Raw genomic sequence first — 24,036 nt, forward strand, 5'->3', positions numbered from 1 at the left:
CCTACAATTCTGAGCTGTACTATCCCAGGTGGACATGGTCAGGCTGCTGTTCCCACTAGAGCAGCTTGTCATTCATCTAAGAAAACATAACGCTTGTTCATCGGCCACTCGGACAAGTGCCATGGTCCTCTCCAGACGGTATATTTACAGGCATGCTCTTTCCTATTTAGAGACATAGGACCTCCATTCTCCACAGATACTGGCTTTAAAAATATAAGTTGTAGCTAAGGGAGCGGGGGATGAAACGCATTTGTACTCACCCTCTGGTGCAGGTTAAATCCACAGACAAGAAATGCACATACAATGGGGATTGTGAAACCACAAAATCTGTGCTACAACCAAAAACAGTTTGTTCTTGTTCTTTATTTTCAACCAGTCAATATGTTGTTACTGAGCAAGCAGAGACCTGTACCTCAAATACAATATAAGCAATAATCTGCCAGATGGCAGTTTCTGTTTGATTATGTATAGCTGATGCACAAAGTACGCAGCCAAGCTGCTACTAGGCAACAGGCTTATCTAAATATTGTAAAACATGTATAGGAACACAGGTCCACTAGCAAGACATAGCCTGACATAGTTATCCTAATGTTTGAAAGTGCAGCCTTAGAGCTGGCATAATGAGTGGTGTGGACACCGTTCCCCTTTAGTGGGAGGGAACAGAAAATAGTTTGGTCCAGAATGTGTAAAGCCAACTACTGTTCTGTGGAAGTGAAAATAAATGAGTGCAGTGCCACCAGGAATTATGGGAAAATTAAATTTAGTTACAAATTATATTTAAACATTCAGATTACTTATTATGCCAATGGTTTAGTTCACAATTTGTCTTTGAGGACTTTGAGCATGAGCATGGTCCAATTAAACAGTGACCACCCTCAAATTCTACAACTAAACACAACTTTATATTTAATCCTTCGAAGCCCACACCAAACTAAATGTTGTTTCTATTTGAAACAGAGCACTAGGACTCTGTGCTCTGTTGGTTAGGACTCAGGTGGCTATGTGGGTCATTGTCTTGCGGGACACGGCAGCAGGCTCCCACACCCCACCCAGGTTGTCGAGTTCTATCAGAGGGAGATGGGGAGAGTGCGCATGTTTCAGATGACAGAAAAAAAGCTCTGCACCTGTTATACACACCACATTCTTTTGCCCGTTTTGTTTCGCCACCTCCTGTTCCTGCCTTTCCACCGGGGCTAGGGGTGACACGATAACTAAAAGCAAAAAAGGTTCACCTGTGTGTACTCATGTGTTTGTTTTGTGTGGAATTTAACATCAAACGGACCCGCTTAAAATTTTTCATCAAAAAACACAGCCGAGTCTGTTAGAAAGTTATGGGCTTCTGAAAGAAACAACTTGCCATTCAACCTCATAGCTGCCCCGCCTTATCCCTACCTAACTTCAGCTTAAAGGGACAATTTTTGCCTGCTTTGGAATCTTGGATAATAGTGAGGTGCTTTTTCAGACCATTATCAAGTGTTTGATATCCTAAGATTCAGCAGAACTTGAAGAGGACCTATAATGCTCCTTTTCACCAAGTTAATATATGGTCTCTGAGGTCTCCAAAACATGTTTACATTTTTTTTTTCTGAAAATGCGACACAGATTATGCATTAAAGCCATTCTAACATGTGTCCAATCCACCCTGTTTGAAAACGGGCTGTTTCAGTGGGAGGAGCCACCCGCCGAGGCCTCTAGTTCTGTGAACTAGTGGGGTTTGAGCACAAGTTCCAGGTTCATGGAGCCATTGGCGTTTGAGCATGGCTTCCGGATTCTGTTCCACTGATTTCACCTTATCAGTCCACCAAAATCTGTTTCTGAACCAAATTTGAGGAGAAAAATAAGCAACCCAGTTGCTGAATCTTCCCTCATATTAGATCTGCAAGACCTCATTTCAAAGTTTGTTCCAACTTTCACTGTGGTGTCTGGAGCAAAGTGGAGCTAGGAGCCCTGGGGGACACAACGGTGCTTGGGCTTTTTTTGTGTCATTCAATTGCAAAATAAAATGAATACATCTACAGAAAAGCGGAGTGGATCGCGCACAGCAGCCTACAGTACAGTCAACCTAGCATTGGACCGTAGCCCATAAACCATGATACATACCGTACCGTGGACCCACTGTACCGTTGCATCCGTAGTGGACACACAGATGGGGGCGGTTCTAATGTGTCTCAATGCTGTGTAGTACCTCAGTTCTACATAGTATACACTGCTTCATAGCACACCAAGTGCAACGGCTCCTTTCAGGACATCTTTTCTGAAAGGCAGCTCACAATAAAATGACTGTGTTGTCTTATTTCACAGTTTGTGTGTTATACCCCTTTCCCACACGCCTAACATCTGGCATTTGTCATCAATGGGAAAGGTAAAACCTGCGTTTCAGTCCCAGGTCAAATGCTCCTGCAATAGACAGGTTTTAAATCGGTTCTACCTCCGATTGGCTCTGATGTGAATAGAACACCCGGGTTGACTCGCTAATTTTGACCCCTTTACCTGCGCGATGCGACGCGTGTTGAAATTCCGTACGTTGGCGTATAAATAGACGCGAATATCTGTGTATCATTCCACCATTTCATATCTGATTTAGAATCCAAAATAAAATCCAAATGTTGCTGTCTCCTCTATTGTTTTGTTCCCAATCATATTGGAACCATGACACGCCCCTTTTCCGACTAGTTCAAGACGAACCATAAAAACCATAAAAAAAAAAAAACAGCATTTCTCTTGGCAATGGGAAAAGTCTCAATCGCCTAAAATTAGCGGGTAAACCCACTAATTTTGGAAACGGTATTAGTAGACCCATCAGAGACCCAAATGTATGTGCACAAGCACTGAAAAGTGAGTTTTGCTTAATAAGAATTTAAGAGTACACACTTGTACAAGTCAATAGCTATTAGCTTGGCACTTTGCTACTTTCCGATGAAAAAGGATTATGTTTCTGTGACTAACTGTTCTTTTCCTATAAAGCTTATAAAACATGGTAGAATTTTGACCCATCAGCAGGTCACATAGGGTTAAAGTTAATGCTAATATTAGAGTGTGGTACACTTGCTACCTTGACTTTAACAGTAATGTGACTCTTTAACCTACAACGTAGAGGGCTGCAAGCCGACTGCCTCGTTTAGAAATTTCTGTGGGTTTATTTGCCATCTCACTGACTCTGTTGTAATTCTAAATGCCCTGTTAAATTTCTTCCTCTACGGGTTACTGTAGCAGCTTGTCTCTAGCGTATCCTTGCCTTTGTGCCTGAGGTTACCCAGGCAGCGCACAGCCTATGAAAAGCTTGTGTGACAAGACAGTGTGTGAAGTCCGGCTCTGCCTCTAACCCTACACCTGAAGGCACAGGATCCATAGAACCCTGGATGTTGGGCTATTCCTGGGGACCTGGGGGTTATTTACATCAATCGCACCTGGGGGACTGTAAAAAGCTGACCGGCTCTACTACTATACCTCTACACCCTGACCCTCTCCCTCTCACCCGTGAGAGTGCTCAGCAACAGTTGTTGGCATCCATTCTTCACACTAGCTCTGCTGACATTGGGGGAACAGGGTGGGGGCCAGGGGGTCATTTTTCACATGGATAGGGGGGTTATCAGGCACAACAGAATGGGCCTTGTGTGAGCCGACCAGGACACGGGAGGCTGGCAAAAAAAGACAGGTTGACATGTAAGACAGGTAAATCGCCTTAAGTCTGAACAGAAGGGATGCCACATGGCTGGCACAGAGAACAAGGCCGAGGCAGGGAGATAAAGAGGAAGGCCAGGAGTGGAGAGCACTGATCTCATAGTCACTTGCTTCCGCCCCCACAGGGGCATGGGACAGGACAGAACGGAGAACATAGGGATGCCAACAATGTACTGTATACGTCAAACATAAAATGTATAAAAATACATAAATATAAAATGTATGACATATTTTTAAACTGTACAACTGTTCAATGTACTCTATAACTAGAGTACATTTTAAATGTAAAAGCACATCTCAACCACTCGTCTAAGGAAATGATCTTTGATCTCTCTTAACTTTACCTGAGAACACCATGATTGGCAGCTCTGAGTCACTGAGATGACTCCATACAGCCAGAAATCTTGGGAACCTGATGATCCGGTCTCTGTTCTAACCTTCTGCTCTATACTGTCAGACACAATTTTAAAGCACTTAAACTTTAAAGCAATTGCCCAGCACCAAAATCTTTAACTTCTCTTGCGCTCGGCCCAATACCCATTCATCAGTTGGCTGTTGCAGAATAGAAAGGAATTACAACCCCCCCACCTCGGTATGAAAGATGGTCACACTGACACATTGAACAATCAGAACGAGGATTGGGGATTCAGAAAAATATCTAGACTTTTCTGACGCCCACAACAGCGTCTTAAATCACATGAGCATGTGAGGTCTCTGAGATGTGAAAAAGGGTTTCCTAGGTGACAAGGATGTCCTGCAATGACTAACAGAAATATGCATTACAAAGCCTGTGCAAGAGGACCCTATGCTAATGTCTGTGATGGTACAGAACAATGGACAGCATTGTCAGATCAACAGGCAGACTTAATTCAAGGAGAATTCTCTGATGCCTTCCCACAGGGAAGGCCAGCCAATCAAAGCCCTGGAGGGGGGAGGAGCCTGGGACATGTATAGGAAAACTGGGGTGACCTCCAACAGCTGCCCTAATCCACAACTAGAGACAGTTTCCCCTTCTCCGATGGTACCGGATTAGACCGGATCCCATAAGGTCATTTCACCACGTTCAGTATGGCCAGTCTTTCCCATGCTGCTCTCCAACTACCGATTTTACATGGCCCCCGTGAATATGCATATTCCCCATTTCCCTTCCCTGCCAGAATGCTGCAACAAACTTATTCTTCAGGAGGTGTGAGATCATAGTGCCTACCTCGACAATGGCTCCAGGAGAACATTTGTTTCTTTTTTCTGTGTTGGCAGTCTTGAATGCTACTCCAAATACCGTCTCCACTCTGTGCCTAAAAACGATCCAAGGAGAAGCAGCATTGTCTTGTCCGCCACCCTCGCTCTTCCTTCCACCAAAGCAGTTGTATTCAGCAGTAACGCCAGTCACCAGAACAGAACTTCCGGTTCACTCACAATGCTGTGGGGCACATCCAGTGTCTGACTGAGAGGCAACAACAGGGTCATTAAATCCTCTTGGAAAAAGGGGGCAAGCCTTACAAACAGTGTCTTCCATTTGCCCCTAGAAATCCTCCCCCTTTAGCCCCTCTTTAGTGGTAGAACAAATGGAAAGTTTCTAAGGTCAGATGAGACAGTGGACGAGAGCAAGCATGTGCAGGAGACAGGCCGAGCGTGGGGATCAGGGTGTTTAGTACGTACAAGGCAGCCTCTCTGCCCTGGACACCAGCTGTCAGACCCAGAAACAATGGGATCACTTGTCCAAACAAGAGACAAGAATATAATGATTAGGATGTAATCACGTTATAGACCTCTGCATACACTGTCCAGGCCTTTGACTACGACTGATCTCTAAGGGCCGATTTTCGGCTCAAATGGAAATATTTTCATGATATTTTTAAAATTAAGACAAAGCTAGGGCTGATTCAACCTCCATTTAGTTGTAGCCCTAACTAGCATTTGGACCTGTTTAACGGTTTCCAGAAGTAGCTGTGAGCAACTTCCTTTTAAATTAAAGCCCACCAGGCCCAAGCCTCCTGCTGACATGATAGACGAGGCCTGAGTAGGGTCAAGGAGTGTCCAAAGAGGCACACAGCAAAGAAACGTTAGGGAGTTGTAACTTGGAGGATGCGGGGACGTAGAAGGCAAGTGCGCCAGGGTTAGACACAAACCGTGCTATCTGGTGAAGACATTAAAGCTGGGTCCATCTATGACTGAAACCAGCATTGTAGCAGATAATAAGTTACGGGGGGCCACCACTATGGGTCAATTGCATATACGTACATTAAAACACCCCTGAACATGGCGTGAACTGCTGTAGCATGAGATTCAAAGAGGCTTTCTAGAATTAGAGCTAATTTAACTGATGATATCACCTTAACCTATGTCACTGTAGCGATCAGAGCACTTAACCCCAGGGAATGCCAAGCACATATCAAGATGTTTAACCAGACCTTAATCCCAACATATGAGATTCCAAACGTCAGATGCTGTAGAGGTACAGACAGATGAGGTGGAGCAGAATACCAAAACCTTGAATAATCGTCTTTAAAACAAGTGCTCAAGACAGTCGGTGAATAAATTGTTCTTGAAGGATTTGATCAGGATTATAAAAAGAAAGTTGTAGGTTACATGTTCTTTTTGACAACTAAAACAACAATTCCACCAATAAATCTTTCATCACTGTTTAAACACACCACAGCCCAAAACCAGCAATTGGCACCAGAGCACAAGGTTGAAATGTGACTTCCTCTCAATGGCCCAATCAAACAGATCCATCTTCAAAGCCATTGTAGGATGGACATCCTGCCCTGTCCCGTGTTGTCATTGTTTGAAAGACCCTGCTTTAAATCAGGGTAACCTTGCTGGAAGAATGCAGTGTTTTGTTCCCCTCTGCCTGATCCACCAGAGTAAACAGTGGGACGACATTCTATTGTAGGGCTTCTTCGTAACTCAGATTGACATCTCGCTCTAGCCAAAGAGTCTTTCGGTGAGGCAGTGATGCCAATTAAAATGGCTGAATTTTGACTATTTAGCCTAAAGAAGGATAATGTAGATGGACCAATTTAGTATACTTTTCAATTTCCATATCATTTGAGTTAGTTTTGTTCCTTTGTTGAAAACATATACTTTACAGTAAAACATCAGATAGAAAAGTTAACACAGTTACAAAAATAAATACCAAGCAGATGCCAGTGGCTCATATCACCAACAGCTGGACAGGGACAAGTACAACATTTTGCAGCGGTGAAACTGGCTTAAAGTGGCATGTCAATTGAAGGGCCATGGCCCATAGAAATGACCTCTATCTGGACAGCTTACTTTTCTTAACCGCCCTTTCGCAATTTTAAAACAGAAGGCTCCACCAGAGAATAATATAACATATGAAAGGCATAAAGGGCTAGACACGGCACAATGCATTGATCCAACGTGTTTTATGAATCACGTTTATTTCTTAAGTCTAGCCTTCAACTTAATTGCCACCCTTTATGTCCGACGTATGGGGGCTTCAAATAGTGGACTAAAGTAAACCATGTGTGCAACTAATAAAAGTAGGAAACGTGTTTAATGCAACACAGACTAGCAGATGCTTGAGGATGTCTAACTCAATATGTAGACCAAAGTTAAGCTGGGCTCGGTAGTAAAAAAGGGTGCGACAAATGAGCTGTGGAACATTTGTCTTCCTGTCAAGTTATTGGTCTTCCAACCACACCAAAGAGACAGCAGAGCCAACTTGTAGCCCAGATTAGGAAAAACCAATAGAGAGAGGGGGTGGTCCTGTTTGTATAGAAAATACCTTTCCCCTGTAACCTAACGTTATTTCAAAGGCAATCGTCGCTTTTTGGCTGAAATAATATGTTATAACTTGCTCTGTCAAATGTGTAATGACCGACAAATTGCTTATTACCGACCGAAAAAGAAAGGAACACACCGACACAAGCGGCAACCCTTCCATCATTTACCGCTATCCTGAGACAGACACAGGCAGATAGTTAGAGCGGCTTACGGGAAAACAATAAGCAATCATAATAATAAAGTAACAAGGGTAATAAATCGAAAATTGGCAATTTTCAATAAACGTTGAACAAAAACAATACACAATTGTATCAACAATTCGCACGGTCAAAAATAGTAAATTATATCATATATAAATGGTGAAATGATGTATTCCAATTTTGACACAACCCAAGCCTGCATGTTTAGTATTTGTCCCCAAAAACAATAATTCATACATAATGCAAAATGCACGCATCCATTTGGGCGCGATGGACGGCGGCTGAGGAACTCAAACCAACTATCTCGTCCCAAACTTTGCTACAAGTTCGGATCCACGTGGCTGCGTGCGCGCACAAGACAAACGCCACCGCCGCCGCCACAGCGACAGGCAACCTACCTGCTCTCAGCCATCTCCCTCACATCGTCAGCGAAACGCGGACAAAAGGCGGAACTCGTCTGCTCGCGGTTTGGTTCGCGGGGAGCGGCGGCCGCGCAGGAGGGAGCGGGGCCGAGTTCCCAGCGACACAGTGGGAACGCGGAGACAGGGGCAGCGTCCCGTCGGTGGATCCGACATGGCGTCCCCGCCCCTGCCCGTCAGTCATTGGCCGGGATCCGCCTCTCCCCACCCCCCCAGTCAATCATTCTCTGACCACGCCCCTCCCACACGACGCACCCGGAAGGCTGCGAACCGTCCCTGATTGGCTGGGATGGAAGGAGGGCGGGGTCGTCCGTCCACCCACAACTGTGGCGTACGCCGCCCCCCCCTCCCCCCCCCCCGGCAGCTTCGGTCTGTCGTTTCCCTTCTCTTTACGTCAAAAGTCCGTCAACATCAACATTTCAACGAATAGAAGAACGACGCTAGTGAGATACGGATGCCGCGCCACCTGTCAAGGTTGCGTTATATCCTGGCTCCGCTCGACACGACACACGGACGCGCCTGGACGAACGACATTGCGCTCGAACAGAGGGGGACGAGCTCCCAGTCGGGACCAATTCAAACCGGCCGCTGTCGAGGACTTTGGGCAACGATTGACACGCGTTCATGTCGCGACATGTTCGGACACGTTTCTCAGACGAGCGGTCGGTAGCGCCGAAAAGTTGCCCAGAAATGAGGCGAAGCTGGGCGGTCGCCGATGGTTAAGCAGACAGAGACACCTGCTGGAATACTAGCGGACTGTCAGGCAAGGAAATCACTTATGGTACGGTCAAACAACACTTTATTCACATTTACTATGATGGAATGATGATTGACTATAATGGAATATTTGCAAAAAAAAAAAAAAAAAAAAAGGCAAGTAACTAAAAACTCACATTGAGTATAATATTCTTGTGTTGTCCAACACTGGCGTACAGGGGCTCTTTCTTTTCACAGTGAAGCTTTTTAAGTGCTTTTCCATCATAAAAGAAGCGTTTATCTAAATCCAAAAACACATATCAAATATTTCTAAACGAAGGAGGCATGATCCCACACTGTAAAGAGAGACAGAGTTTCTCAAGCTACATTCCTACCCTAAAAGGTCATTTTTGTCAGCCATAGCGTACCACAAAGTTCTTCCCCCGCTCCGGTATTATAAAAAAATATTGTAAACATTTATTAATAGCACAACATACATTCAAATACATACTGTACTGTACAGCAAGGTTTTATTTCACCATGTATAGCACCATGTATAGCAAGCTGATCAGACTATTATGATACTTCTACAGTGTGGTATTGACAATGCAAAGGAGTAAAATGGCATCCACTAATATAGCATTCTACCAGCGGGCAATGGTCAGTCGGAGGTGTTGTGAATGATCAAATGTGAAACAGTAGTTAACGTTGGCCTGTTCAAGGTGTGGCTGGCATATGGCAGTGGGCCATCATTTGTCAGTAACAGGATCAAGATACATGGAACGTGTCACCTCAGCTCTCCTGAGTATCAAAGAAGAGTGCATGACGCTGCATAAATGACATTCATCAACATTGAGATTAGCAATTGTACAAAACACTGCGGCAAATGTTCGTAAGCGTTCATCACAAGTGAGTTTCCGCCACTTCCCATGCGCTCAGATGTGTTGGTGTACAGTTTAAAAAAAGAAAAAGGAAAAAAAAAAAAGACAACAGCGACTCCCTGTACCTGTTGGCCATCTTACTATTATGTGTTAATGACATAGCTAACCGGCGGGTGCCAGAAAGACACAACGAGGCAGGAAGATGAGCACTATCACGTCAGTGTGTGTAGCAGCAGAGTTGACACATGATCAGTCCTTCATAGGTCCCGTTTCCACGGTCCCGTATTCCACGCAGTTCTGGGTGACATGAAAGAAAGCGGATTAAAGCTGAGATACATTATGTACAAGCGAGACCTTAAAGTCAGACTTTGTGGACGCCAAGGCCGCTCGCCGGAGATGCGGCACTCTGCGTGGGGGGGTGAGAGCTGAGACAGATCAACAAGTGCGGTGTGTTGTGAGTGTAAACGCACGTGGAAGTAGAAACGGAGACCCGTGGAGTTTCTGAGCATGGCGTTCAATGTCGATGTCGGCGTTTCTTCTGCTGGGGGGTCGATAACGGCTGCGGGCTGGGCCCAAGCAGCTCTCTCTCTCAAAAAACAAAAAACAACAAAAAAAAAAAAAACAGAACCTCACGATACAATCGGAGAAGATCTCAGGTTACATCCCAGCAAAGTGAGGTCAAGGTCCTTGGGTTCTCACTGCAATTCCTCCCTCTTCCTCCACTAAACCAGATGGGACCCCGTGTGGCGGCTCGTGGGACCCAGGTGGTTAACCGACCCAGCCTTCCCAAATCTGCCCTCTGTGTGGCGGGAGAGATAAATAATAGGGGGTTAAATGTGGAACTTTTAGCCGTTCACTGGAAACCGTAGCTCCAGCTGTGTTCTGCGACTCTGCGGGAAAGGGGAAAGAGAAACACTGACAAAGAACCGAGACGACAACATAATGCCACGACAGGTCATCTGCCTCACACCGCTGACTAAGAGGGCGTAGTGTGAGTGGCTAAAACAAGGAGGAAAAAAAGGTGTAGCAGCAGCGTTGCGATGCAGGGAGAACAGCTAGTTTAGGTAAAAAACACGGAAATAAAGTGCAGAGCGGGGGGGGGGGGCACGTTAAATGAGAGGCATGCTGCCGTGCTGCCTGACCAAGCAAAAAGATTGGATGTTGGGAGATTTGGCTGAATATGTAGGAACAGATGGGTTATGACAAACTCACAGCGATTTGGAGGAGGGCTTCTTCACTTTTGGCCTCTTTCGACGATGAACTGGCCTGAAGCATGCAGAGCACGTATTCACGTGCGGGGCAGATGCACGTGCATGGACACACACACACGCACACACACACACACAGACACACACACACACACACACACACACACACACATATACACACACGCATATGCACACAGACAGAGAAACACACACAGCAGAGACAGGCAATTAGGCATTATTACAGAAGAACAGCAGAAGCTGAAAGCAGGCTTGCATTTTGGCTCCTGCTTAACAGGCTTTGATCATAGGAATAGCCAACCGTGACAGTTTGTGCGAACTTCCAAGCGGTTCAATTTCACCGTAACATCCAGTGTACTTTATTCGTCTTGTCTGCCTGAGTGGCTCGCAGCGAGCAGAAACACAATCCAAGACACCCGGGGGAGGATGTAACCTCTGCTAAAGTTCCCACTTTAACACAAATTCCATCTGTGGCGCTTACAAAAGTAATAGCTTATGCAGAAACAAGGGAGATGAGAATACCTGTATTCGCTGAAGTAGTTTCGCTCCTTTCCTCCTGAAATGAAAAAGGGGGGGTGGGGGTGTATTAATTTCATTCTGAAATTTCAGGAGACGCAACAATTAATCATGTCCCGTCCTCCCGACTCACCCTTCTCTGGGTTGCACTGCTTGTGGCCCTTGCAGCTCCGCAGATCCATGAGCTGCTGGTGCATTGAATTCAGAGCGTTGCGGTCCAGCGTGCTGACAGCATTTATCAGCTAGAGGCCCATTGGGAACAACATGTTACCGAGCAGGTATTTGCCAAAAACGACAATAAATATGATTTACTCTGGAAATCTCAGTAGGAAGGTCTGCTACCCCCCAGCCATAGAGATTATTGGAAAGCCATATGAATCATGTTCTGGGATCATGCTCATGGAAACTCTGGCTTTGGTAATAGTGTATAGTGTGTGTGTGTGTGTGTGTGTGTGTGTGTGTGTGTGTGTGTGTGTGTGTGTGTGTGTGTGTGTGGGTGTGTGTGTGTGTGTGATGAATACCTGGTACGGGTCAGTGTTGAGATCGAAATACTCCAGGAAGCCAGTGGCGAACTCACAGAACAGGAAGTTGTGTGTGTCGTTGATGGTCCTCAGGCACCAGTACGTGTTGTTGTTGGCACTGGTGCACGCACAGAATGGCCCCACTGGCAAAATAGAGGGGGATGACACAGGAAAGGGAGGGGATAGAGGTGAAAAACACACGCAATCAGGACATGTTTTTTGTTTTTGTTATAAAAAAAAAAAAAAAAAAAGCATTACTGTATTGTATTTTTGCCATATCGGTTTTTCCGCCCCAATTCCTCACTTGTCCAGAAGGGGGCGGTCTGCCAATGGTGGTTGTCATGGGTGAAGCAGGTGAGGCCGGGCATGCTGCACGTGTCGTTGTTCCGGAGCCTCTTCAGGAGTTTGCGCAGTTTTTTCCTTCGCTTCTGGTCTTTCAACACCCACTGCTTCTTCTGCTTGGACGACATTCTATTCACGAGACAGTGAGAAAGGGATTAAGGAGGCAAAATAATGTGACTCGCGGTCCAACCGCGTGTTTCGGCTGCGCAGGGCGATACTCAATCTCCCACCTGAGTGAATGGAGGCGCCCTTGGTTGAGCCTCAAAGCCTCCTTGTTCTTGAGGAAATAACTAAAAAGGAGAGGGAACAAAGTGTGTTATTGGGAAGTCATTTATGGATATCCGGCCTCATCAATCATCCTGGGGAGAGAATCCACTCACCTGGGGATGTTACACTGGCATTCCTCTGGCCGCACCTTCTTCAGGTGGCCTTTCACCTCCCGCAGGTTCTTGATTTTGGTCTGCAGTGTTTCAATCTAATCAAGGAGCACACATTCACATCACCGTTACGACCTCACGTCTACGATCCACGGAGCGTGGCTGCGTAGGTGTCCGTGAGGCGATACCTCGTGCTCTATGTGCAGCTTGTGGTCTTTCCACGCTTGGAGGGATTTGTAGAGACCTCCGTCGCACTTGACCGTATCATTCATTAGGATGGAACACCTGAAGAGGAGCACAGACTGCATGTCACCTTCACGCGGCTCTGCACGAGTGTTATCTCGATTTGTTGGAGTGAGAACATATTTGTATTTGGATAGAAAAAGAGCGGGTGGGTTCTTGAACTAAAGGTGTATTGGATTTTGACGAAGAAGAGCCTATTTATAGCCGTCAAACCTCCACCAAACTATCATTTCAATTATATATAGTAAATGATTCATTCTACAATGCGATATTTGTTGTAACATACTGTGTAAAACTGTGTACATGATTTTCTTTGAATGTTTAACATGGGATTATAGATGACGAGGGATTATGATTTTCTCGCTTTGCTTTTACTCCGTGAGGATTATTTTCCCTCGTCTCATATCGGTTTCGAGTTCTTCCATCACTAAGGGTTCCAAGGTCGGGCGCAGAGCTGCTTGATCCGGTGTCACCTGCCTTCACCGGGGACGCTCGTCTCGTTTTTGTAGTCAACATCCTTGAAGGGTGGGATAGTGCAGTAGTCCGTAGTACCCGTAGACAGTTCTGCGTCATGCAGGAAAAAACTAAAGCTTGTGATTTCAGGATGTGCCAAATATAATGACGGCTATGTGAGAGGTACAAGAGCGAAACACACAGCCTGTCCCCGTTACCAGCCTGCTCTGTCTGGGATAGAAGTCAGCTATACTTGGACCTGAACTTCACGGATTTGCATATTTTCATTGAGGTTCTATTCTTTAGTCTAATACTGCTGTAATAGATATCGGCCTAACAGCCTGTGTAACGGTAAAGATACCTGTAGGTGACTTTGAGCGCGGCGGGGGGGGTGAGATTGTTGCCGGTCGTGGGTCTGGCCGTGACTCCCATGCCGCTGAACTCCACGTCATCCTCCTCCGCGTCCCCCGCGTGCTTCCTCAAGTCTCGGGGCCAGCCGCTGGAGTTCCCGTAGCCCGCCCCCAGGTCCACGGCGTACAGGTCTCCATCCAGCTCAAACGGCACCGACCTGGCCCAGCGGTTCCTGCTCACGGTCTTGCTGGGCTTCACTTCTGAGTGGGATCAATGACAAAGAGGACAGAAGAGAGAGTAAGCAGCTCCTGCTATTGTTTACGGTACCGTCATTAGCCAGATGGCTCTAGGGGATTTTAATTTCAAGCAAATCTTATTTGTAAAACCACCTCCTGCATATTTAACTAATAAAGGAAGGAACCTCTGTATGTATTATGTATTGAATTATCTTGACAACCATTCACCTGATCCACTTCACACTTGGCGGGTGTATTGCTGGGGACCCAATGGCGTGCAGTGTCGAATTTGATGCAATTTGGACATGCAACACGTGTTGAGTTAAAAAGCTTTCGATAAAACTGAACAGCGGGCCAGCAGGGAGTCGCGGGGTGAAAGCAATCACCCCGTTTCGAACAGGCATGTTTGGTGCGTACACTCGACACACGTAATATTTATAAACTTTGAATAGAAAAGCGAGCTGCAAATTTATCCAAAAGCGCAACTTGGGTGTTTTTTCCCCCGTGACAAAGAGTGAAACTCAGTTCAGTTGCCGCGACATTCACTAACAGGCATGTTTTGAATGGGCACAGCACTAGTTCAGATTTAAAAGAAAAAATGAAAAAAAAAAAAAAAAAGAGTATTTTTTTTATCTACCACTTGGGGGCAGCACAGACACATAATCCTCATCACATGAGACCCATCACACACTTTTTTACTTAAGGCTATTTACTCCAAGGGTAAACCAAAGTAAAGCGCTAAAATGTAAGTGAACAAAATCAGTGTTCAAGACTCTATTACCAACTCCTGAAGGGGAAGGAAAAAGTCTTGTTTCACATGTCAGGAGCTTACTCTTCTTGGTGAGAAGTCTTTTCCCCGTGAGCGCTGGTGTTTTGAAGCCCAGGGGACCGCAGTCGCAGCCGTCCGAGTCAGCGGCGGCGCTGTAAAGCCGGGGGCCATCGCTGGCCATCAGAGCCTGCATACGTGGGGCAGCATAGAGGCTGGCCATGCCCTTGCACTTATACAGCCTCAGCTTGCCAGTCGGCTCCTCCACGCACTGCCATTTCTAGGGGTGGACGGAGTGGTAAATAAAGGATAAGAAGAGGAGGGTGTTGTATGACTCTGAAACTGAAAACGTCAAGCGGATTGGCAAGTATTTCCAATTGTGTGTGAGCTGCACTCCTGTCACTCTCGGAGATCGGTACCTGTCCTGGCTGCTGGCAGGAGGTCTGGTACTCCGCCTTCTGACACAACTCCCTCACCCTCTGGTATTTAGGCAGGAAGTTCTCCTCCTGTGCCACTTCCTTCCCATCCGCCCTCTTGTGCAGCGGCTTCCTGTGCGTTGGCAGGAAACAAGCGTGGTGTGAAAAGTTCAATTGAAGACTGCCTGACGCACAAGGGAGTTGGATGTCACCAGGTGGTGAAGCTCGGAATGAAAAACCAAGTTCCGCAAAAGGTCAATCGATAGATCTTACCCTCTCTCCACCAGGAAGGAATCCCTCCACGCTTTGCCCTTCCTGCTCAGCTGGAACCTGGAAAAAAAAAAAACAAGCAGAAAGAAAAGAAAAAGAATCAGTCAGATTAGGCTGTGATATTTGGGCCGAACAAACAGGCTGCGCCATCTTCAAATGTCATCCTTACACTGCTCTCAAAAAGGAACGGCGATGGCACATATTCATTTGAACTGTACAAGTCCAGTAACCCTCAGAAATACTAACGTAAGGGAGTTTTTAAAGTCAAACACAGACTTAAATAATGGCTCTTCTGGCTTCTGAGGACAGAATCGGAGAGCTGGGAGAAAATCTCCATACATACATCCATAAAAGCAATATCGTCAATCTCGGGGGTTGTGATTGTGTGTGTTCACCTATTGACGGGACGCTCTGTGTCCAGCAGTTTGAGGATGGACTTGCCGTCCATGTCGGAAGGGATGTCCGCGCCAGCCATGTCCAGCAAGGTGGGGGCCAGGTCGATGTTGAGCACCACATGAGGGTTTCTGCGGGAATAGAGCCATGCTTTCAGAACCGTAGCGATTGGCGGATCATTAAAGTATAAAACAATTTTTTAGGAGAAAAGATCAATATCCGATCACATTGACGCGAATCAAGAGCGTCATAGATTGGTTCCTAGCCGCGTCGGATGTGCACTCACATAGCCCCCTGCTCCACACTCGGTCCTCGCACGTAGAAGGGCACGCGGATGTCAAAGTCGTAGGGCATGGACTTGCCCTTGACCAGGCCGAACTGACCGATGTGGTAGCCGTGGTCAGAGGTGTAGATGAGGTACGTGTTGTCCAGCTCACCCGTCTCCACCAACATGTTGTACACCTAACCAGAACAGCAGCGGTAAAAGTGAACAATTTAATTAAAATGTAAAATAAAATAAAAAAGTTATATATACAAAATAAAAAAAAAAAGTAGCACCTCTTGTTTTGATAATTCAAGTCTTTGGTGCCGAATTTTAAAGAACAAGGGTGAACCATTTACCAAGTGTGTCATTGAATACATTAAAAAAATAATAAATTACAGTCAGAATAAGGAGCACAGGTCCCTCAGGACTAAGAATGTCAGCCGGCATGTCTGTGTGTGCCTCTACTTTAAGGTATGTGCGCGTCTATGTGTGTGTACAATGAATGTGCCTCTGTGCTATTGTTAGTCTGTCTGTCTGGGTCCGCCCACCTTCTCCACACTGTCGTCCACAGACAGCAGGGTCTGCATCCTGCGACGCTGCAGCATGTTGGTGAACTGCATGTGGACGGGCTTCATGGGCCCAGTGTAGCGCAGGATCCAGTGCTTGTCCTGGTTGGGGGCATAGTTGTAGCTGGGTGTTCTGAGTGGGAGATGGAGAGGGGGGGGGGGGGGGGCATGGAGAAAATACTACTTAAACATATTTTTCTAAAATTCACATAGCAAAATCGTTCTCATAGCCAATCAGTTGAGTACTCTCAGTTAGCATCCAATTCTGCACCGTAGTACTGACAAAGCTGAGAGGAAGTTTTGTGTGGTTTCAACACAGCATTCATGGCCCCCGGCTGAGGTTCGGCCTAAACGCTCAATACAATGTATTGTGCTGGAACCATACATTCAAATTCAGTTGTCCTTTTACAGTGCACCGTCATATTTCCAGTGGGAAGTGGATTACAGAAAATGTACCAGTGTGAGTGTGGACTGGTGTTGTGCTTTCACTTTACCCAGGCACAACAATAACCCTGCGCCTCCATCTGCAGACATTTCCTTCCCTCTGCTTCCCTAAGCAGCCGGAAAACGGTTTACATAATGCTGAACTGGGCTCTTACATAAACCATTATAAAATGCAAGGCGCTCCAATCGATAGGCCATGAGGACCATTCGATCAATACTCAACTGTGGGCTATATGGAACCTTAATTATGCCAGAATAAATACCGCTAAATACCTAATGAGATCTTCGAAGCAACGATAAATGTGTTCAGAGTTTGTCACACCACAGAAAAACATGTTATTAACCAACCAGCCAAATTTTAATGATTAAAAACAATCGGCAACTATATTAAATTATGTTTCAAAATCGTGAGAAAAAAAGGCAATTCCCTCCCCGATCTGAGACGCCGAAGACACTGAAACCACGGCCAGTCGTGGGAGGGATGCAGCTCCTCTCAAGTGTCAAATAACACCACACACGTACAGATCCAAAATCAGAAAAGCAACAACAGGCGGTTTTTTCGTTGTTGATCTTGCTCTGAAGTTAAAAGCAGAACATTAGAAATTGGGATATTTGTTGCAGGAAGCGTGGTGGCTCCCCCGGCTCCATGCGCTCCCGGGGAGCGGGGCTCCGTTCCGGAACGGGGCCCCACTGTCCGGCGGGACTCCGTTCCAGCTCCTTGTGCACCGGGGGAGAGACCCACTCAGAGCCCCGCTACCCGGGCTGGCGGAGCCGGAACAGCGCCCCGCTGTGCGGGAGTCACCACGCTCGGAACGCGACAGAAATGTAAATGAGACCGAGCTGTTATGTACATTCTGGCATCCAGGGAAGATGCGCCATCGCTAGATCGCAAACTGGTGTGGGCTGTAGTAACTTGTCCCGGTTGAGCGGGAGAACCACGGACGAACGCGCTCTACTCTTACAGTGTTAGAGGGGGAGCCGGGCCAGGTAGGAATGCGTGGCGTGACGCGTCCCCTGATTTAAGCCCGCCCCAAAAAAAATCCACAAAAAACGCTTAGCGGGCCACACGAAGTTCACACGGAGTCCGTCTTCATTCCGTCTAGGATGCGCTACCGAAAGCAGCGCTCTCCAGACTTTATCACTGAAAGTACAAGTTGTGGAATGTATCGACCTTTCATGTATTGAAGAGAATCTTTACTTTCATTTTCAACCCTTCAATGGCATTTAGAGCCTGCTTGCTTATGAACGTAGTTGGATTCGTTTGTGAGCTTAGCGTTCATTGTTTATACGCGGAGATTCATACAGATTGTGACAGGCCCGAGGGCCCCCGAGACCACCTGAGCGGCCCGGCCAGGTGCCTGAATTAAATAACACAAACACAACTGAAATACAGGAAATCCAAAACAACCTCCCAGGTATGAGGTAAAATCTAAAGTCTATTCCTGGCCCTTGCGAATTATTTTCCTGCTGCCTTGATGAGCATACCAGTTTATTAGAGAGCATGGCAAGATGTAACAAGTCGGGAGCAGATGGATTCGCGTCATGACAGAGGCTCTCGGTTTGTGTGTGTGGGGATGGGTGATTCACCCGATGTTCGTCGATTGATCTGACGAGCAACAGGCGCACAGCCACCTCTGATCTCGGGCCCAATTACCTAGACCCAAGGCAGGTGTGGCTGCTTGAAACCACACCACCCCCACACCACACAGTGTTTTTACATGTTTCTCGCAATAGCTTTCCCACATGTATAATGTGTTTAGAAACAAATCTCGCAATTGACTTTACAGGGACTTGAAAGTGGAACGGAGTTGACTTTCTGAAGAAAATCCTAATGCCCCGCTGCCCCATTTCTACCGGCGAGACAATTCCAATGCACAACAACCAAGTGTCCACTCAGTGTGGCGAGGCAAGAAGAAAGTGTATCGCCACAGCCGTGTATGACATTTACTGCCTCTGTAAAAATGAATTGGGGTGAGGTGAAGGGCTCCATTGAAAACCCACCAAATTTATGGGGAGAGAGCAATTAAAAGTTACTGCAAAGACACTGGGGCGGGAGATTTTTTTTCCCTGAAATATTCTTTATATAAAGCCTGCGTGGCATAGGTTAATGATGCTGGTGGGATTAGTTAGAATTGGAGAAGATAGGGGTGGGGGGTGGGGGGGAGCTCATTACTGGACTCTCAGATCTCTCTCTGGGGGCCAGTAGAAGGGCTACCATTAGCCAGCAGCAGACAGCGCGTCATGTGCGTTGCGAGTCAAAGAAACCAAGCACACAACAATGAACACGCAGAACACGCACATACATACGTGTACCTACATACACGCGTGTGTACGTAACCATACACACGCACACACTATATGTGTGCATGTGAGTGTGTGCGCATCTGCTTAGATTCATTAAATCAACCGGTCTGGCATCAGCCATGAATCTCTTTAAGCATGCCTGACAAAATGGTACAAATTAACGGAGCTCATTATAGCGGTATGACTAATGTGAACACAACATAGGGCAAACAAACAGGGGCTTCTCCTTCATGTAAATAAGCCAGACAGAGACTTCAAAGCCGGCGGTAAGATGAAACTGAAGTCATGGATGCGTCGAATGAGAATGAATGTGAGGATGTGAATGAGTCTCACGGCAGCCTTCAGGGTGTCTGAATTTGTGGGAGTTTAAAAATCTCCAACTTTATGATTTTATTGCCAGCCAAACAACAACAACAAACAAATGACAAACTGTTTTCCTCAACGAAAACACCAAATGCCCAATTTACATATTTGGTACTGTTGTTTAATTTTGATCGGGCGACGGCTTTGCTACTCCATTCAAACGCCACAGGACCTTGATTATCCACTTTGTATTTGATGGTTTGGTCTAACATTTCCTCACATGTGCTGCGATGCGTTGGGGAAGGCCGAGCTGTACTGGGGGGCCGAGTCCTCCGGCCCGTGGGGGGCGGCGTGGCTCAGGACCATCAGGATTGGGCGGTGAGGGTACATCTTTTTCGACATGCGGAAGTAGTTGATGCTGTCGCTGGTGATGACGTCCGTCAGGTAGTCCTGCCGACAAAGCATATTAACAATATTGGAGATTTATGTGGGTTTCAAGAACCATTAGTGCAGGTCGGAGTGAATAATCGTGATCCGAGAAAGCGCAGAGACCTTGGGGTAGTCACTGCCGTGTTTCTCTCGGACTCCGTTCCTGCAGAGGGTGTAGTTGTAGAAGCGCGAGTTCTTGACCAGCGCCACCCACTCCCTCCAACCGGGGGGCACGTACGAGCCATTGTACTCATTGAGGTACTTGCCAAAGAAGGCTGCCGGGGCCGAGGAGGGACAGGAAGAAAATTTGTTTCAGATTTCATTATTAAAATGTATCTTTTTTTTTCCACCTTAAAGCTGAGAATAATCTGTGGAACTGTGTTGAAAAAGGAGTGGGCATTTCGATAAACAAATTTTCCAGTGTTTATTCTTTATCCTGAACTCGGGGGTGAAAGCCCAACCAGGAATGTAAACACAGGACTGGCCGCATTTTTTTCTGCTTTGCCTCGATAACATATAATTACTCAAACTAATCATCTTCGGGGGCATGCTAGTTTACTTTGGGCCTTGGGCAGCTGCTTAGAGATATTTGGGCATTTTGGGTGCTCACCTGTCCGGTAGCCGGAATTGTTGAGGTGCACGGCAAAGGTGTGCGGCTCGTGGTGGGCCTGCCAGGACGGCGAGGAGCAGTTCTCGTTGTTGGTGTAGGTGTGGTGGTTGTGGACGTACTTCCCTGTCAGGATGGAGGAGCGTGACGGGCAGCACATGGGCGTGGTGGAGAAGGCGTTGGAGAAGTGCGTCCCCCCTTTCTCCATGACACGCCGCGTCTTGTTCATGGCTTGCATGGAGCCTGAGAGAGAGACGGAGAGAGACAACACAGCATTGTGTAAAGCAGAGGCGGCAAACCTGGTTTTAAATCGCACTACTCATGCAAAGTATCCCAAAATTGTACAAAAGCATCATATTTAATTAACCTGACAAATGAAATGATAAAATCCTAAATAAAGACTGAATTTAAGAAAATATATTTTCAAACAAAATTATATTATATTTTTTTAATATACACACACACAGTGTATATATAAATACAGTATATATATATATATATATATTTATATAACATGCACCGCAGGGGTCCCTCAAACTGCAGGTTTGCCATCGCTGGCGCAAAGGGATAGAAAATGGCGTACGGGCTAAAGAGAATTGGCAGGGGAGTGGGGTGGGGTGGGGGGGGGGGGGGGTTGAAGCGACAGATTAGTAAGAAATAAACACAGGAGTAACAAACGCGGGGGGGGGGGGGTGTTACGGAGGAAAAAAAATACAAAAAACAGAGTGAGAGATGGATGGAAGAAAACGAGGCGAAAGAGTGAAGGACCAAATGATAGGAGATGAAGTCCGGGGAGAAAGAGAGAGAAACAAACGGAGAGAGCGAAAGAATAAATCTTTTTTTCTCCCTTGCGTTGATGTGCGGCCCCATTTGAATTCGCATGCACTAAAAGGCCCTTTTCAGGCTGATGGTGATTGTTTGGGGAAACAGATGCCCGTCCATAAATTCCTGCTTTTCAATGGCCGCCACCTCACTAGCGATCACTGGGGAACAAAGGGTGTCACCAAGGCCATTATGCAGCCACTCCAGTCCAATACGCCGTTAACGGGCTTAAGCGGTTAGGGAGATGGCCGGGGTTTGGCAATCGGACAATGGATGCCATAGGCCGCTCTCATTCCATGCCAACAGTAGTGGAGCGGGCAGTGGGGAGACTTTGAGAAGGACGCAGTGCCAAGGGGCGGAATGAGGGGTGATTTCTGTTTCCTCTCGATGCTGCTGGATGGACACAGGTGTGGGCAGAGCGTCCACCCCCGCGGGAGATGGGACACAACAAAACCAAAAAGGAACACAAGAAAAGATCCACCAGACCCATCTGTCTCTAACGCGGCATCCTCACACACACGCACACGCACACACACACACACACACACACACACACACACACACACACACACAGAGGTAAATAGGGATGGGAGAAAAAAATCTATTTACTTAATAAATGCAGCAATTTTTTAAATGCCACACTGACCTATTTATTGATATTTACATTGTATTGCTTATTTGTATTGTATTGTATGAGTCGTGTCTATTGAATCATTGTAGGGATTCCACAGTGAGGAATTTTTCCCATGGGTTAAGAAACTCACGACAACATTTTACAACGGGGGGTGGGTGTCCCCCGTTATGAACGGGCGCTAATTACGGACGGAGGGAGATAGGTCCCGATCAAAATTCAAAGTGTTTTATTAGTCAAGTCTACAGTACAACACAAGGTCATTCGGTACAATGAAATTCTTAGGGCATGACAGGCAACAACTATGTAGTGGGCGTAAAAAGATAAAATAACCTGGCAACGATGGAGGAAATAACATTTTTAAATGAAATAAGGGTCGAATATAAAAAAGAAAGAGTCCAGTTACAAATAAGGGCAAGAGGTCGCAGTGTATGTACATACAATTTATATAAGAAAAGAAGGCTAAAACGGAAACTAAAAATTGGACATCTATACCTGATCTAAGGTCTCCTATAGCCTTCCCTCCACTCCTCTCGTGAAAAGCAGAATGTGCTGCGACTCTGCCGTGCGTGCACAAGCAGACACTTTCACTTTTGTCGCGTCCGACTAAGTACTGATGACACACTTAATATTTTACAAATTCTATTATTATTTTATTTGAGTAACGTTGGTGCTGATACGTGAAAACGAACTAAATAGGTTTTATTTATAAAAAATAAAAAAAAAAAGAAGCAAAACGGCAGTGGGCAAGTAATGTAATTGGTGTATACTCAAACACCGTGTAACACCAGTAACACCGATAACCGCGGCAATCCTATCATTGATAACTTGGCTACTTTGTGTTGGCCTGAAATCTAACTCGGGAAGACTGATTTGACTTATGATGCATGATCTTATGTACAACTGAAATATGCTTATTTTTTATATAACTCATTTATTTTTCTTAAAGAAATGTTGATTAAAATACATTTTATATCTAAGCTCACCACAAGAATAAATTGCAGGATCAGAACATTACTGAATCCGGAGGTCCCTACGGACTCCCTGGCGCCTTACCCAGCTCTATGTCTTGGTCGTCGGTGAGTATGAGGATGATGTTGGGCCGGACGTTGCGGATGTGCCGGTCCCTCTGGGGGCGGGAACGCTGGCGGTAGCCCGACAGGTAGCCACGAGTGGCCGGCACGATTCCCGCCAGAGCGACAAGAAGGAGAAGGAGAAGGAGAGGGGCACGAAGCCCCCGCCCTGCCATCCTTCTACCCTGCAGGCAACTCCTCTATCCCCGTCCCTCCTTTGTCTGCCTCTCTCCTTCTTTCTCCCTCTCACACAGCAGCGCAGAGCAGCAGCACAGTTCTTTCACTCCACCTGTATTGTGACGAGGAGCAGAAGCCGGAGGTTAAGGATAGGACGTGCCGCGCGCAGGAGGACGAATGAGGACAGGGTGTAAGAGGTAAGACATGTCTCACTATGCAGAGGTTAGGAATGACAGACTGGAGGGCGAAATCGGCAGAAAGGCAGAAAAGTAGCCACACATACTGTACACACACCCACATTCATGTTCTTAACGCACATAATACACCTGAGAGGACAAAGAAGCAGAGTGCGGGCGAGGACAATAAAAGGGCTGGCAATAATACACTTGAGGGACAAGTGTGTATTTGGAAATACACACAGTCATCTCCGTCTCCTCTGCCTTCCGCCTACAACCACGTCCCCGCCTCCAGACACACACAGAAGCAGGGTGAAACGTAGCAGATGCGCGCCTTGCAGAGCGCCATTACAGGGAGCTATTCCGTACAAACACCACGGTTGGGCTGAGCTTAGCTCGTTGATCAATCATTAATGATGCATTAGAGCGGTGTCATTGGCCAGGCGTAATGATTTCTGGTGATGAGCACATGGCTGCCAGGCCGGAGCTAATGGGCCCA

General features: G+C 46.4%; 2 protein-coding genes across 3 annotated transcripts in view; both read right to left on the bottom strand.

Annotated features, from left to right (window-relative positions):
- The window catches only part of arhgap46a (Rho GTPase activating protein 46a), a 38,903-nt gene extending 30,756 nt beyond the window's left edge, over positions 1-8,147 (bottom strand). For both annotated transcript variants that reach the window (XM_080001548.1, XM_080001547.1), the window contains exon 1: positions 8,033-8,147. In XM_080001548.1, coding sequence (XP_079857674.1) covers positions 8,033-8,046 — 14 coding nt within the window. In that variant the 5' untranslated portion in view covers positions 8,047-8,147. The remainder of the gene's footprint in view (positions 1-8,032) is intronic.
- Positions 8,148-8,933: 786 nt separating this feature from the next.
- On the bottom strand, positions 8,934-23,360 carry sulf2a (sulfatase 2a; the record flags this gene model as incomplete). The annotated part of the gene is made up of 20 exons (XM_080001254.1): positions 8,934-10,429; positions 10,843-10,896; positions 11,379-11,412; positions 11,506-11,614; positions 11,894-12,036; positions 12,198-12,364; positions 12,466-12,525; positions 12,616-12,710; positions 12,801-12,897; positions 13,670-13,919; positions 14,728-14,941; positions 15,081-15,210; positions 15,351-15,407; positions 15,743-15,871; positions 16,027-16,202; positions 16,554-16,704; positions 19,903-20,072; positions 20,175-20,326; positions 20,662-20,901; positions 23,168-23,360. 20 exons carry the CDS (start codon positions 23,358-23,360, stop codon positions 10,399-10,401), a joined length of 2,652 nt encoding a protein of 883 aa, XP_079857380.1. The 3' UTR covers positions 8,934-10,398.
- Positions 23,361-24,036: the final 676 nt, after the last annotated feature.

This window comes from Zeus faber, assembly GCF_960531495.2.
Source record: "Zeus faber genome assembly, chromosome: 5".
Taxonomy (NCBI): domain Eukaryota; kingdom Metazoa; phylum Chordata; class Actinopteri; order Zeiformes; family Zeidae; genus Zeus; species Zeus faber.